This window comes from Saimiri boliviensis, chromosome 6, assembly GCF_048565385.1.
Source record: "Saimiri boliviensis isolate mSaiBol1 chromosome 6, mSaiBol1.pri, whole genome shotgun sequence".
NCBI classification, from domain to species: Eukaryota; Metazoa; Chordata; class Mammalia; order Primates; family Cebidae; genus Saimiri; species Saimiri boliviensis.
The window spans coordinates 103,659,957-103,674,608 of record NC_133454.1 but is presented as its reverse complement, the minus strand read 5'-3'; the positions used below and the strand labels follow the sequence as shown (position 1 = coordinate 103,674,608).

Here is a 14,652-nt window from a genome sequence, read left to right as displayed (position 1 = left end):
AAGAGTACCCAAAGTCAAATGCCCTAAGATGAAGAGATGCTTATGAGATTTTTTGTTTTGTTTAAATAAAGAAAATGCAAAGTTAGAATGGTTCCAAAAGAATCAGGAACCACTAGAATCCTGTGTAGTGGTGCAGACAGGATTGAAAGAGAAGAGGGAAGGGGAGAGATGGAGAAAGGCATGGATGGAGGAAGATGTTTGGATTCAGATTTTGGAAAGGAGTGCAAAGGAAGGAGGTGAGCAGAGATTTATTTTTTAAATTCTATTATGTGTTTTTCCCTCTTTTGCTTGTTTTTTTTCTCCTCTGTCTATTCATACTTGGATATTTTGCCCAATGAACTATCTTCTAAGGACCCTTAGAATGCACTGAACATTTCTGGAGGGTTTTCTGGGTGCCAAACACCAGGTTAGTAGCTTTACCTATCTTCTCTATTTCATTCAGTTCTCTTAGCACAGAGAAGTGGGAGACTTTTAGTCCCATTTTACAGATGGGATGAAGAAAGATATGGAGGAATTTGCCCCAGGTTACGCTGCTAGAAGGTGGTGAAGAACTCAAGCCTTAGGCGATCATCACCTGGCATTTTAACTATCAATCGGTCCTCCTGGGACCCCCGCTCCTCTGGCACCATCCCCGGGGACCTGCTCTGAGAGTTTGCACGTGGCCTGCCGCATTCCATCGTCTAACAAGGTCCAGCACAGCGCAAATCCGAAGAGCGCTTACCCCGAGGGAAAAAAAAAAGAGAGTCTGTTTAATTCTCACTGCGGCCCTCTAAGTGAGCTCTTTTGGGTCCCATTGTCTAGATGAGGAAAGTGAGGCTTTGCCTGCTCTGCGGTCACAGGGTCGGCAGGTAGTGGGGCCCTAGGTTCCTGCTGTGCTCCAGAAATAAAGCTGCAAGGGTCTCGTCATTTTTATGCAAAACCGTCCAGGAGGCTCGAACTCTCCCTAGCACAAGCCCATCTGTCTCCGCGAGCCGCCCCCGAGACTCGGAAGCAAGCGGCAAGCAGCGCCTAGTGGGTGGAGAAGCGTTCCCCGCCACTCACCTCCGCCAACTCTGCGGCTTCTCAGCCCGCACCCCCGCGAGGCCGACCTCTCTCGGCCTAAAAAACAAACAAACAAAACAAAACAAAACAAAAAAAACCGGTCCCCCTCTGCACCCCTCCCGCCGCCCCCAGGGAGCTGCATTAATATTAATCTCGCTGAATAATTGAAGGCTGGAGATTTATTCGGGCTTCGGCGGGGGAGGGCGCGCAGCTGGGCCGCGTTTAGGCTGCACCACCAGCGTGTTTCAGCTGCTCCATTCCGCGGGGCCTGGGACCCCCAGTCGTGGGAGGATGGGGTGGGTGTGCCTGCCTGTGAGCTTGGGGGTGAGTGGGAGTTGAAGCAGGTGATCCGGGGAGTGAGGAGGGAGCGCCAGGGACTGCTCCAGGGAGGCGGAGACGGAGGGGCATCCCGGGTCTCTGCGCCGTCGCCTGCGCTTCACCCCGCACGGGGTGACCCGGGGCCACGCGGGCTTCAGGGGAAACAATAGCGACTCCTTAGATCCTGGGCTCCTGCCACCGGCTGCCCAAGCCTTCCCGGACGAGCGGCGGGGCCTCTTTTCTTATTTGGCTAATTTATGGCGAGAGGCTGGGGGGAGGGATGGCAGAGGAGGGACCGCGTCTGGAGATGGGGGCGGGGGGCGGCGGTTAAAGGAGTTGCCCGAGGCGGCGGCGCGGGTGATGTCAGCTCTCGACGAAAATAGAGAGGGATCGCCTGCAAATCCCCAGCTCCGGCGGGGCTAAACCTCGCAATCCCTCCCCGGCCGGCGCCGAGCCAGGGCGCAGCAGCCTCCACCGCCTCCCCCGGCGCGCACACACACCCGCACACGCGCACGCACGCTCACCGGCCTCTGCCACCACTCTCTGCTCCCGCCACTCGCTGCGCCCGCGAGCCCCGCAGCAAAGCACAGGTGGCAGCGGCTCAGGGGCGCCTCGCCGGTGTGCGCCCTCCTGCAGCCCTGGGCGCTTCGCTCTTTCGGGGAAGCAGCCCTCGGAGCCTCCAGAGCTCCCTGCTAAGCGCCATTCCCGCGGGCGGAGGGGAGCGCGGGTCGCGCGCCGTGGAGAGCCGGGACGCGGATTAGCGCCCGCGGGAGCCTCCTGCGCCGGTTGAGGCGCTAAAGGGCTTACCCCGGCGGCGGGTGGAAGGGCGGGCAGAGGCGCCCCTTAAATACCGTTCCTGGCCGCAATTTCGCGCTCACCCCGGCGCCGGCTCTCTACATCTCCTGCAGCTGCCGGATAGTGCTGAAGAGGAGGGGGCGTTCCCCAGACCATGGCATCCACGGAAGGGTGAGGGGGTTTTTCTCTGCACCCGCGGGAAAGCGGGGCCGCGCGCGGGGTGGTGGCGCTCCTATCCGGGATGGGGACAGAGAGGCGTCGGCGGCTAGCCACGGAGGTGGTGGCTGAGCAGTGGCTTCGGTGGGGGTGCGACGGTGAGGAGGGGATTGATTTTCTTTCTTGGAGACTGCTGCTTAATCCTTTGAAAATGCGAGAGGCAGAGGGTGGTTTTATTACGGTTAAAAGGGTAAGGTGCGCCGGGGGCGTGAGAATGTGAGGAAGAAATCCTCTTGAGGTTACTTTTGAGATTTCAAAACAATAAGGGATTGGGCCCAGTGTGAGCGGATACCGGGGTAGCAGCGCCTCCAGCGCGGCGCCCCAGACCCGACGCCAACTGACTGGTGGGGCCGGCCGGGAATGAATGAGCCAGGACCGGGCCCTGGGGCGGGGCGAAGATCAGCGCGCGCGGCGTTGAAGTCCGGGTTTACAGGGTCGTCCTGGAGATGCTGGGTCCGCTCCGATCGCGCTCCTTGTCCCTGGAAGGCGGAATCTCCCTGGCTAGCTCTAAGGAAGGGTGGAAGAGATTTGGGTGCTTCCCAGGAGGAGGCGGGAAAACGTGGTTTTGGACAAGGGCAGGAGTCGCCAGACTCCAGCGGGCAGGAATAGCACTGGCTTCCCTATTCAGCCCGAGGGCCTGGAGTCCTGTCCTGCCTCTGGAGACTGACGTTGGCATGGGGAAAGCTCCCTCGCGGTGACAACTAAGGATTACTGTCTTGAGCAAGAGACAGAGGGGGCTGCAGGGGGCAAAAGGATTCTTTGAATACGCACACATCAAAGGAAAGGTCCATGAACACAGTCCTTGGACCAGTATCTCCCAGAAAACTTCTTGGGTTTTGTAGAACCTGAGTGGCCATGAAAAGACTGGGTAGCTCAACTCTTTGGCTAATTCTCAAAATTGCAGTTGGTCACTTGCAAGAGATCACAGGATCCATGTTATGTGAAAAGCAAATATCAGGGGCTTCTCTGGGCTCCAGTGGCAGTGGTGGCATTTTCCAGTTTCTCCTAAGAAATTTTACCAACTCTGCAGGCTTGTTTCAAGGGGAATGGATCTCTAAGCAGGCGTGAAGAGCTGGTATCCAAAGCCAGATCTCTAGACCGCAACCTCCAATAGAAGGAAAATACTTCTAAAACTGTCTCTGTGTGTCCAGGAGAAGGAGCTTATTCCTTTTCTGTCCCCCAGAGTCCTTCCAAACATCTGGCATCTTGTCACTCCATAAAATTTCTTCTCTGTCTTTGCCCTCACCGTTTTGCAGTGTGGACTTTTTGAGTATTATTTCTCCAAAAAGATGTTTCAGGAAGACACCTGTGTACAAGGAAGGTGGTACCTTGTGCTAAAACAGGTCTCTAGAAATAGATACGATGAGCCCATATGGATCAAGATCAGTACCTTCCCATGTTTAATTTAAAAGGCTTCTATATTAGAAAAGATATGAAAGCATTTCTGGTTGCCTTCAGGGACCTTCTAGACTTATCCTTGCTTGTAAAGGCAAGAGTGGAAAACATCTGTGGAAAAGATGGATGATGTTAGTCTTTCAAATCCTGCATCCAACTCACTCCCTATTTTGATGGGCAGATAGAGTAGGAGATGTTAAGACAACCCCAAACTGAGTATGTTTAGTTCACTTTTGTTCTAAATGAAAGCTGCCAAATGATTCGACCTTAAATATAGAGCCAAAGTGATTTTCAGCATTTTAGAAAGATTCCCATCCAATTAATCCCATCTTTTGTACTGTGTATGGTTAAGAAAAGATTCCTCAAAGGAACTTGTATTTAAGAGATGAAAGAATTGAAAAAAGGTGAATAGCTGGGAAACAAATATAGGAAGATCTATGATCCATTGTTGTTTAACAGCAGTAATTGATGAGCAGGTGACATTCTCAGAAGCCCTGGTCTTTCCTTTCTTCTTCTCTTCTTTTCTTCCAGGAGCATTTACTGAGCACTTGTTGGGTGGAACTCACATGTGAGGAACTCTGAGTCGGGGGGATACAGAAACAGAAACAGTCTGGGATCTGCCTTTTAGAAGTCTAGCTCCGTCCAGTCAAGAATTTGTATTAGTAAATTGTTCATGTGGATTCGTGAGATCTCTTGCCCTTTCTAACATCTTTGGTTAATGTGCCGTGTAAAGGAAAATTTACTAAGACTCTTCAGGCTGTCTCCTTTGTTAGCTTTTGCCCTTTAACAGTATTGAAATTGTTTCCTTGAAACATACTTTACTTGGAAGCAAAAATAGCAATATAGTTATATGCTTTCAATTTACGTGTTTTCAATTCAACTCTGTTTGATCCAGAATGTTTGGGAGATAGGATAATACGGGAGACTCACCGTTATGGTTCACATTTATTTGGTGATGTCATTAGCAGCAGCAGAACATGTTAATTACCAATTTCTAAAGAATTATTAGAATCAATAGTGACATCTTATGTTTATTTAACACTCCACTTTCAAAGCTCATTTGTGTACCTCATCACATTTGATTCTTCCAATAACTCTGTGAAGTAGGCAGTCCAATAAGAATAGACTTTAAGGATAAAATTATATAGAGAGACTATGACACCATCTTTCCAGAAAGATTTCAGGACTTGACAATGCTTTGGGGTTATCATCTGAAAATGATGTGTGCTGGGCATGGCTGACGGAGATTACCGGCTTTTTCTAACTTTTGGCGTACCTATCCTGCAAATTGCCTTTTAGGGTATTCTCTTTGTAATCTGTGAACTTGGTCTTTGCTTGTGCAGAGGATAGGAAAACACATTCTGGTTATTTGAGAGCTTTAATTATTTGGAATTGAGATTATTAGCATCTGGTTTCTGTAATAATCAATAGTGAACTCTTCAGTAGTTCCCAGGCCCTGAAAGGTATTTTCCTGCAAAGCAAGGTCTAATTTGATAGTTGAGCATTCTTTTTTTCTGAGTCCCCTGCCATGGCTAGAATTACAGAGATGGATTTTAGGGCCCTGACCCAAACTGGAAAAAGATTATAAGTAGTTGGTGGCAGACAGGCTAGAAGTGTCCATTACTGACTGGGTCACAGTGAAGTGCCCAGATGCTGAAGAGGCAGGCATTTTAGAGATATTGTCTTGGAGGTTGGGGTGGCTAGGTCACTCTGTATGTCAGAGACCCAAGGCAATCCGTCCTTGGATCAGCTCCCAGGAGCCAAGGGGTCAGGGCAAAAGCCAACCATGAGGGCCTATGCTTCAGTTTGACTTAAAGAGCAAGGGAAACAGAGAACTGCTGACACTGGGAAAACCCTGGCAAGGGAGACCCCCTGAATTTATTGTTTCAAGCAAATAAAAGCAAACCATAACCATTGCCTCCTTCCTTCTCCCCTTGGGAATGAATTTGAGGTCAGCTGGAGGAAGAGCCCACAAAGCGAACTTATTGGAAACTGAGTGGAGGATATGAGGCCTGTGGTCTAGAGGGGTTTGCAGGTTGCATGCCTCAGGCTTGGCTGAAATTTTCCTTTCTCATTTTCTCATTTTCAATAATATAGAAATCAGCCTCCTTGGGTAAGATAGATATTAGTAGAGCTATGAGAAAACCATTTCATGTTTACTAAGACAGTCTCTTGTGAGTAATTGAAAGCTTAATTCTCAGGAAATAATTTCTAAATCCAGATGAAACATGTTATTAAAAGCCAAAAGACAGGTCTGTTCATCAGTATCAATGGCCACTTCTTTTCCTCTTCCATGCAACACAATTAGGTGCTGTGTGTCTCCTTTGGCTTTGGCTTTAAGGGATGTGTCAGACAAGGAGAAGTCCTTCAGCGATGATGCTTCAGCTGCAAAAAACGAGCAATATATTTAACAGCTAAGTGTGAGATTTCTGGGTCAGTGTGCCATAAATCCTACAGTTCCAGAATTGCAAAGCTTTTTCATAATTTGAAGCGCAACACAGAATGATTTCAATGTAAATCCTCCCCTCCCTGCCCTCCTCCGTGGCTGTGTCACACAATACCCTGATTTCTGGTTTCCCCTGTTTTAAAGGCAAACCAAGTAGTTTCTCATACTAAATTTTTCCACCATTGGACTGGTTTGCCTCTTGGAATGAGCTGAATCTAGTATTCATTTCAATCGCTTGCTACAATTATTTTAATCTGATAAAACATTGATAGTACTAAATCTTCTAGCAGTAGTAAGCAGAGGCATCATTCTCAAAATAAAATGTTAGCTTTGTTTGCATTTGAAAAACTTGTCCTTGCAGTCTGAAAAAAACATCTGACAAACACCAGACATTGCCTTGCTTGCAGCTTTTGATTTCATGCCCTTAACAGCTTGTTGGGGGGCAGGCAGGATGCTTCATAGAAAGGGTTTTAGAATCCAGATTATGGCAAATCTCTTTATTTATCAGAATCGTGAGCTTGCTCTCTCTTCCCTCTGCCCGCCCCTCACCCCGCAACTCTCTAAGGGCCAACTCCTTGCAATGAATTAATTAAAGGAATGTTTAAAAATATCTCATTGCTCTATCTCCACGTGCTCCATCATTGATTGGAAGCAGATGGGCGCATATTTGTCGGTAGAATAAAAAAGGACTAGCATCTCTTTATAAATCTGTCTAGTTGGTCTTAAATGATGTCAGAAAAGACAATGGGCCCACAGTATTAAAGGAGAATGAAAGAAAGGAAAGTCTTTAAAATTTTAAAGAGCAGGCCTCATTTTCTTAGTGCTTTAGTTTTTCTTTTTAAAAAAAAATTGTTGTTTCTCAGTGATGTTGATATTTATTTTTCATTCATTTATTTAATGTCTCACTTAGACAAGCAGATATGACTGTTGTTTGCTGAACTGCCGTCTGGTGTATTTGGCAATCTCGTCAGTTGCTTTAGAGTGTGGACTCATTGAGCAAGGACTGTCCTTTGAAAATGGATGAAGGGAGTGAACTCGATTTGGCGGCTGGACTTGATCTGTGTCAATCCTGGTCTCTAGGATAGATGCCGGCGATGTTAAAGACCTTGAATGAAGTGTTTGGGGTCAAGAAGGGAGACGCTGCCCGCATGCCCCCTCTATATTAGAGGCTTCATTTAAAGCACTGAGAGTACTTTCTTCTCTTACGTTTGGTCAGGGGGGCCATCTGTCACTTGCTGTTTGTAATCTGGCACAGGACTTTCTGTCGTGTGGTTCTGCCATCCCGAGTTCCCAGCTACTGTGCTGTCAGCATCACAGAGCTGGTGTTGAAGTTGGAAGTGAGTCTGAGACCTGTGTGCCTCCAGCTTTGCCTTCTTCCCAGCACTGGACGTGAGGTGCTGGGTGCCTGCGGACTGTCTGTGGCCCATGGGTATATTCTTTTAGGCTTACAGAGGATTTTGAATACGTTTTAATTGTTCCACCTATACTTAAAAATGTTTTACCTTAAAAAAAAAAATCCTGATTCTGCCTTCTCTTAGAAATTGGGAGATCTGTTGACAAAGAACCTTCCCTTTTATCTTGGTACCATTTATTGAGTGATTATACCCCAGTATGGCTTCAAACAGTTTAATGTGTATTAATTTATTTAATCCCCACAACAATATGATGCCACAGGGGTGCTCTTAGCTTCATTTTACAGGAATAGAAACTGAGGCATGGAAAGAAGAAATGAATTGCCCAAGATTTTGCAGCCAGTGAGTGGCAAAGCTAGGCCTTCAACCCAGGCATTCTGACTCTGGGATCCATATCCACAGTTACTAGGCCACACCTCTTAGTCCAGCAGGGCAGGGGTTAACTGGGGCTGAGAAATGGCTGTCTCTTGAGATAGGGCATATACCTTTCAGATTGGGCACAGTCTGTTCTGGGACCACTTTTCTCCTGTTTCTGCCTGGCCCTTTACCTCTCCAAGGAAGCTACTGAGAGATTAAAAGCATCGATTCCACCCTCTTGGTATATATCATTGCCTGGTGGTTTGGGATTTGAAGAATTATTCAAAATCTCACTTCTATGTAAGGAAAGATCATTCAAGCTTCATTTCCCCCTGCCCCCTCCACCACCAACACTAAGCACTTCTTGTTTTTTTCCTTTAACTTTGCTCTGAGTTGTACTTAATGGAGAGATCTCTTGTAATTATTGGTTTGGTTGTCAGAAAGCCAATAACATTGTCTGGTCTAGAGGTAGTGCTTTGAAAGAGCCCAGGGCATGAACACATGGGTCCCATCCTTTGGGATATTGAGCCTTGGGTATGTGCTTTGTAGTGGCACATGTGGCTGAGCGTATAGCAGTCCCTAAAATTTATTTTTTCTTTTGCAGTCTTCAGGTGTGGCTGTTTAGGGTTGTGACTTATGCTATTTCCTGAAACAGCTACTGGTCTTGCCCCTCTAGGAGTGGGACTGATGTTTATTTCACAGCAGATGCAAACAGTGATAAGCTAAGGATGCCTTTTGAATTGAGGAAGAAATCTTCCAGAAGCCTTATTTCTGAATGTTTTAAAGAGTGGGACGGTTTGCTCATCACCCAACGGATGGCAGTAAATGTCAGCACTTTGTCCACACTGGTGGTCTGACTCCCTTTGGAAGCCCTTCAATCCTTAAGGAATCCCAAGTCCCATGGCATTTCGTTTTCTTTTAATTATAAAAACTTTCTCCACCAAGTATAGAATTTGGTAAAAGTGAGGCAATTGCCATATATCTACAATGTTTAATATCATCATAAACAAACATAAATAGGATCAGCCAAGCTTATGTGGCCATATATACATGACTTTATTACATCCTTGACAAACTCCTAGGGAATATTATGTTCATTATACAGATGAAAAATCTGAAACTTAGAGAAGTTTTGATTTTATGCACCTACTTGGTTTTTGGTCATCTAATTGTACTGTGCTTCATATTACCCATATTTTGTAATTCATCCACATTTTCTTAAAATTTCATGAATCCTTCCTTTACTTTTTATTCTTGTTGTTGTTTTTTTTCTCCAGTGGGTGTCTTCAATAATTTCATTCAAAGAAAGCAAGACAGCCAAGTGTCTCTGAAGAAAAAATAATGTAACAATCTTAAATTCTTAAAGAATCTTAAAGAATTTAAGAGTGAATACCTTAAGAAGGACAGCAATTATTATAGAACGAAGTTATTCTTTGAGTGGAGATGCAACATTCAAAAGAAAATGACACCATAAAAAAGTAAGAATAGGTTTAAGTAATTGAAAATGATTGTCAGATCTATTTTTAGACGTCAAACCAGAGAATTTCAAATGGAAGAAGGAGTAGTACATGAAAGGAAATAAGGTTAAAAACACACACACACACACACACACACACAGAGAAAAGAAGAAAATCATTCTTTTCTCTTAGATATCGGGGAAAACTAACTGCAACAGATTGTGTTTAATCTCGATCTTTACTTAAAAGGACAGTTGGGCTGGGCATGGTGGTGTGCACCTGCAGTCCTAGCTACCCAGGAGGCTGAGGCAAGAGGATCTCTTGAGCCTGGGAGTTGGGGGCTGCAGGGAGCCATGACAATGCCTGTGAATAACCACTGCACTCCAACCTGGGCAACATAGCAAGACCCTGTCTCTAAAACAATTAATTAGGAAAGAATAGTTGGAATCTGATGGATTTGTTAGGAAAGTGGATGGAAATCAATGTGAACAAAACCCAATTAGACAAACCTGTTCAAGAGTGAAATGGATGGATATCAACCAACAGCATACATCTCAGACATTCTAAAGTGGCTGATGGCACCTGGGGAATTGGTTCAGCTATCATTTTTTTTATTTACATGCAACATGGTCTAGAAAAAGTGTAAATAATAAATGTTGGGCTAATTTCTAAGAATAGGTTAGAGAGTAATGGAATTATAGACTGAATCTATTTCCTCAGCATTTTTCCGGAACTCAGTGCCATCGATCAGCAGACATTTGTAAAATCATCATAGAATCTTAGCATTGGAAAGATCATTGATTTTAGATCATAATTTAATTGCTAACGTTTCAAATGTAGAACTCATTATCTATTAGTCTGACAGCACTGAACTTTAGATGCTTTTCCCAGATACATTGGGGTTGAGGTGGTGTTGGTTGGTCCCAGGAAGCAGATTCTGAGATGGAGACTTATGTGCCTGGAGTTTACTGGGAGGAGCTCTCAGCATAAATCCTCATGAAGGAGTGAAGGAAGCCAGGGTGGGCAGAGGGAGAGGTTGAAACAGTCACACCAAAGCTTCCCTACCATAAGGCACTCTGGAACAGGGATGGCTCTTCAGAATGATCCAGATTTGAGGAAAGAGGTTTTATCTTTCTACCCCTGCATTAACCAGCCATTCAACAGAGCTGTGCTGGAGCGGGGGACACGGCCCTGGGTACAGGGCAAGGCATGGGAGGGAAATATACTTAAGAGCTGTTATTTATCCAACATGCCCAGCAGCTGGGTGAATGCATCATTCAGTCCTGAATGTGGGGGGATACGGATCTGGGTAGCATATCACAGTATCCACCATTGTTTCCAAATTCAAATGTTTGAAAGATAATAAAATAATGAGTATGGTTGCTTTTGATCAGAATATCCAGGCCTCCACAAAGCTATCATCTGTAATAAAAGGCTATACCTTGCTGGTCAAACAATACAAAATTTCAGGTAGTCAGGAGGAGTGACTAATTTCAGGTAGTCAGGAGGAGTTCAGCATGGTGACTAATAGGTAACAACAATGGATTGTGTACTTGAAAATTGGGAAAATAATAGATTTTAAGTGGTCTCACCACCAAAAAATGATACGTATGTAAAGCAATGGATACATTAATTAGCTTGATTTATTTTATTACATGGTATATATGTATATCAAACATCATGTTATATACCATAAATACATATAATTGTATTTGTTAGAAATAAATAAGTAAATAAAGCTGTATCTTAGAGCCATATCTTAAAAAATAAAAACCTCAAATATTACAAATGGCATAAAGTAAAAAAGTAAAAGACTATCTCTCACCCCGATCCTGTTCTCCAGAAATAGTTATTTATTTATTTATTTATTTATTTGGTTTGCCCTTTAAGACAGGGAAAGTGGATTCTGGGGGGAATGCAAGGTCATCATCTTCCTCAGTTTTTTTTTTTTTTTTTTTTTTTTTTTTTTTTTTTTTGACAGAGTCTTGCTCCATCACTCAGGCTGGAGTGCAGTGGCACAATCTCAGCTCACTGCAGCCTCCACCTCTCAGGTTGCAGTGATTGTCCTGCCTCAGCTTCCAGAGTAGCTGGGTTTACAGGTGTGTACCACAACACCTGGCTAATTTCTGTATTTTTAATAGAGACTGTATTTTACCATGTTGGCCAGGCTGGTCTTGAACTTCTGCTAGGTGATCCTCCTGCCTTGGCCTCCCAAAGTGCTGGGATAATAGGCATGAGCCTCTATGCCCAGCCATCTTCCTCAGTTTTAGCTATGTCTCACATAGTCACCAAGTACAGATGACAGAAACCCTTTTCTTCATTCCAGTCCTTCCAAGGGTGCTGTGTCCAATGGAAAGATGGTTATCTGAAAGTTCCGCCTTAGAGAGAGAAATTAGTTACATTAATCTAATTTCTATCTAGAGTGGCGAGTATAATGGAAAGGGTCAGAACAGACAATAGATAAATATATTGGGAACAAGAGTGTAGCTATTAGTGATATTTTCAGTGTTGACAGCAGCCATTTTCACACTCCTACCAGTGTTATTTCCCATGGAGTCCTTACTTGGGGACAAGTGAACAATGAATTAGAGAAATCGTTTCTGGAATATTCACTGCATTGTTCTGTTGATTCAAGAAGTCAGGTATTCTGTCAACTTCAAGCCAAAGGTACGTATATGTTGACATTTCTCTATTCCACTGGTAAATATTAAGATATGTTCAGAGGTGAAAGAACACTTTTGTACACACAACCCAAAGCCTTGTAGATTATATCTCTGTGAGTGTTTTTCCTTCTTTTCTTGCACCAGTTGACTCTGCTTTCTGAGACTAAGACATTGAGTATCACCATGTTTGTGTTTTTATCAGCACAGCACATTAATCCCAGTGACTCAATTGTAGAGCGAGCCAACCAAATCTCATTGGAAATTGTCTTTCTTTTCTTTTCTTGCCTGTTTTTGATAGTTACAATTCTGTTATTTACCATGGCAGATAGATATTATACATATTTTCAGTTTATGGGTAAAGATGTCACTGCTTACATTCAATCTACATTTAGGAAATACATTTTGCACATAGAATGTAACAGTCAAATTAAAGGGTATGAGAGATTCACTATTCACTGCCAAAGAAATTATTTTTAACAAAACCTTTTAACCTGTTTGTTCCCTGCACTAGTGGCTCCTTTCCCATAACACAAAAACATGACTTTATTAACAATAAGAACAAAATCATTAAATATACCCGACATACCTGAAACTGGGAACAAAAAGAGCTTTAATTGGACTTACAGTTCCACATGGCTGGGGAGACCTCAGAATCATGGCGGGAGGCAAATGGCACTTTTTACATGGCAGCAGCAAGAGAAAAACGAGGAAGAAGCAAAACTGGAAATCCCTGATAAACCCATCAAATCTTGTGAAACTTATTTACTATCATGAGAATCGCGTGGAAAAGATCGGCCCCCGTTATTCAATTACCTACCCCTGGGTTCCTCCCATAACACATGGGAATTCTGGGAGATATAATTCAAGTTGAGATTTGGGTAGGGACACAGCCAAACCGTATCAAGGGGATGAGGCACTGAGACCAGTTAGAAGATGGCAGCAATAATTTAGGTGGGAGATTTTCACCTGAATTAAGAATACAAATGAACATAGGTTACCAGGCTCTAAGGATATTTAGAAGGACTTGGTGACTAAGTGCAACAGGGGTGAGCAGGAGAAGGGCTTAAAGCCATCTCTCAGGCTTCTAGATTAAGCAAATGGGGGCAAGGTAAGTGTGAAAAGGAATTCAGGAAATAATTTAAATTTGAAGAAGACAGTGAATTTGGTTCAGCATACTGGCTCAGCATTTGTGATGGGTGGGATATTAGTAGAGATGCTTACTGGGAAGTTGGAGTCATAAGAGACTGGGGCCTTTAAGGAGCATTATATACATAAGGGGGCTCACCCACACAAAGTCATGAGAGGCTGGGGCCTTTATTTTTATTACAGATGTAAGGAAGATCACCCATGGAGTGTATGAAGCTAGTGAAAAGAATTTGCCTGAGGGAAGAATTCTGGGAAGCTCTAGTATCCAAGGATGGGCAGAGGGAGGTGATTCACAGGGTGCAGGGTGCTGAGAAGTAAGGAGAAGAGTCAGGAGTGAGGAAGAGGTGACTTGAAGTGGCCAACAGTGCCACACACTATGGAGAGGTCCAATCATGGAAGGACTGAAAAGTGGTCATTGGATTAGTCGATTTGAAATCCATCACTGGCCTTTGCCAGAACTGGGTGAGCAAAGTGATGGCAGCTGCTGCCATGTTGGTGTGGGCTAAGAATGGGTGGAGAGAAAATGAATGCAAGTTATTTTTTTCCATAAATGGTATTCAAGAGGTAGATGGTACTAGGAAAGCAGATACGGTGAGAGCAGGATTACATTTTGGGTTGTTTTAGTTTTAGGCTGGGTATGCTATAAGCCTGTTCATCCACTAAGGGAGAGGCTTGATTAATGAAGGTGAGGTCTTGAATTCTCTGTGGAAGATACTGATGAAGGAAAGAGTTGGAACCCAAGGCTAATTCATTGCTCACTTGGGGATTCCTGCAGGAAGTGCAGGGTGGCTCTGTGAGACTGATTCCACAGCATAGGGGAGCACAACTCAGAAGGGACAGGGAGGAAATGGTTGCCTGCCTAGATGGTCAAGTCCACACGGTCAACCCTGATCATCCATAGAGTGACAGATGGGGCAGCCAGCTTGTCCTTACTTCTGTAGCCTCATTACTCAGCAAGCTAGAGTTAGCTATATTTTAGTAGTGCTTGCTGTTTTCTTTTTTTCTTTAAGATTTACCTTTTTAATCCTTTCTAAGTCTCCCTAGTTGTAATTCTTGTCTTTCTTCCCTTAACCCTTCATCTGTGCTCTTGCATAGTCTGTGAAAATTTTCTTGGACTCAGTTTTAATCCCAGTCTCCTCTTGGGCTCTGCATTCCCTTTGAATCACTTCCTGGGTATTTGCATAGCATATGCATCCTGATAACTCCCAAATTATGTTTCTGGATTCCTATGTCCTGCAAGCTAATTGTTGTCTCCATTTATGCAATGCATAGATATCTGGAAATTACCACAGCACGGTGGAACTCTTGATTTTTTTCCCTACAAACTCATCTGTACCCACTCTCAAATTTCCCCATCTCAGTAAATTCTATCCTTCAGCCTCAACTTACAAGCTTACTCAGTTCTA

General features: G+C 44.3%; 1 protein-coding gene across 3 annotated transcripts in view; it reads left to right on the top strand.

Moving 5' to 3' along the window:
- The first annotated feature begins 213 nt into the window (after positions 1–213).
- SLC1A2 (solute carrier family 1 member 2) overlaps positions 214–14,652 on the top strand; it is a 165,427-nt gene continuing 150,988 nt past the window's right edge. The window contains exon 1 of one of the 3 annotated variants that reach the window (XM_074401307.1): positions 214–236. Coding sequence is in view for 2 of the 3 variants with exons in the window: in XM_003919988.4 (XP_003920037.1) it covers positions 2,309–2,325 (17 nt within the window). In the remaining variant the exon portion in view is untranslated. Of the gene's footprint in view, positions 237–1,236; positions 1,338–1,695; positions 2,326–14,652 lie in introns of those variants that run through there. The other 2 variants (XM_074401308.1, XM_003919988.4) reach the window with 2 other exon arrangements.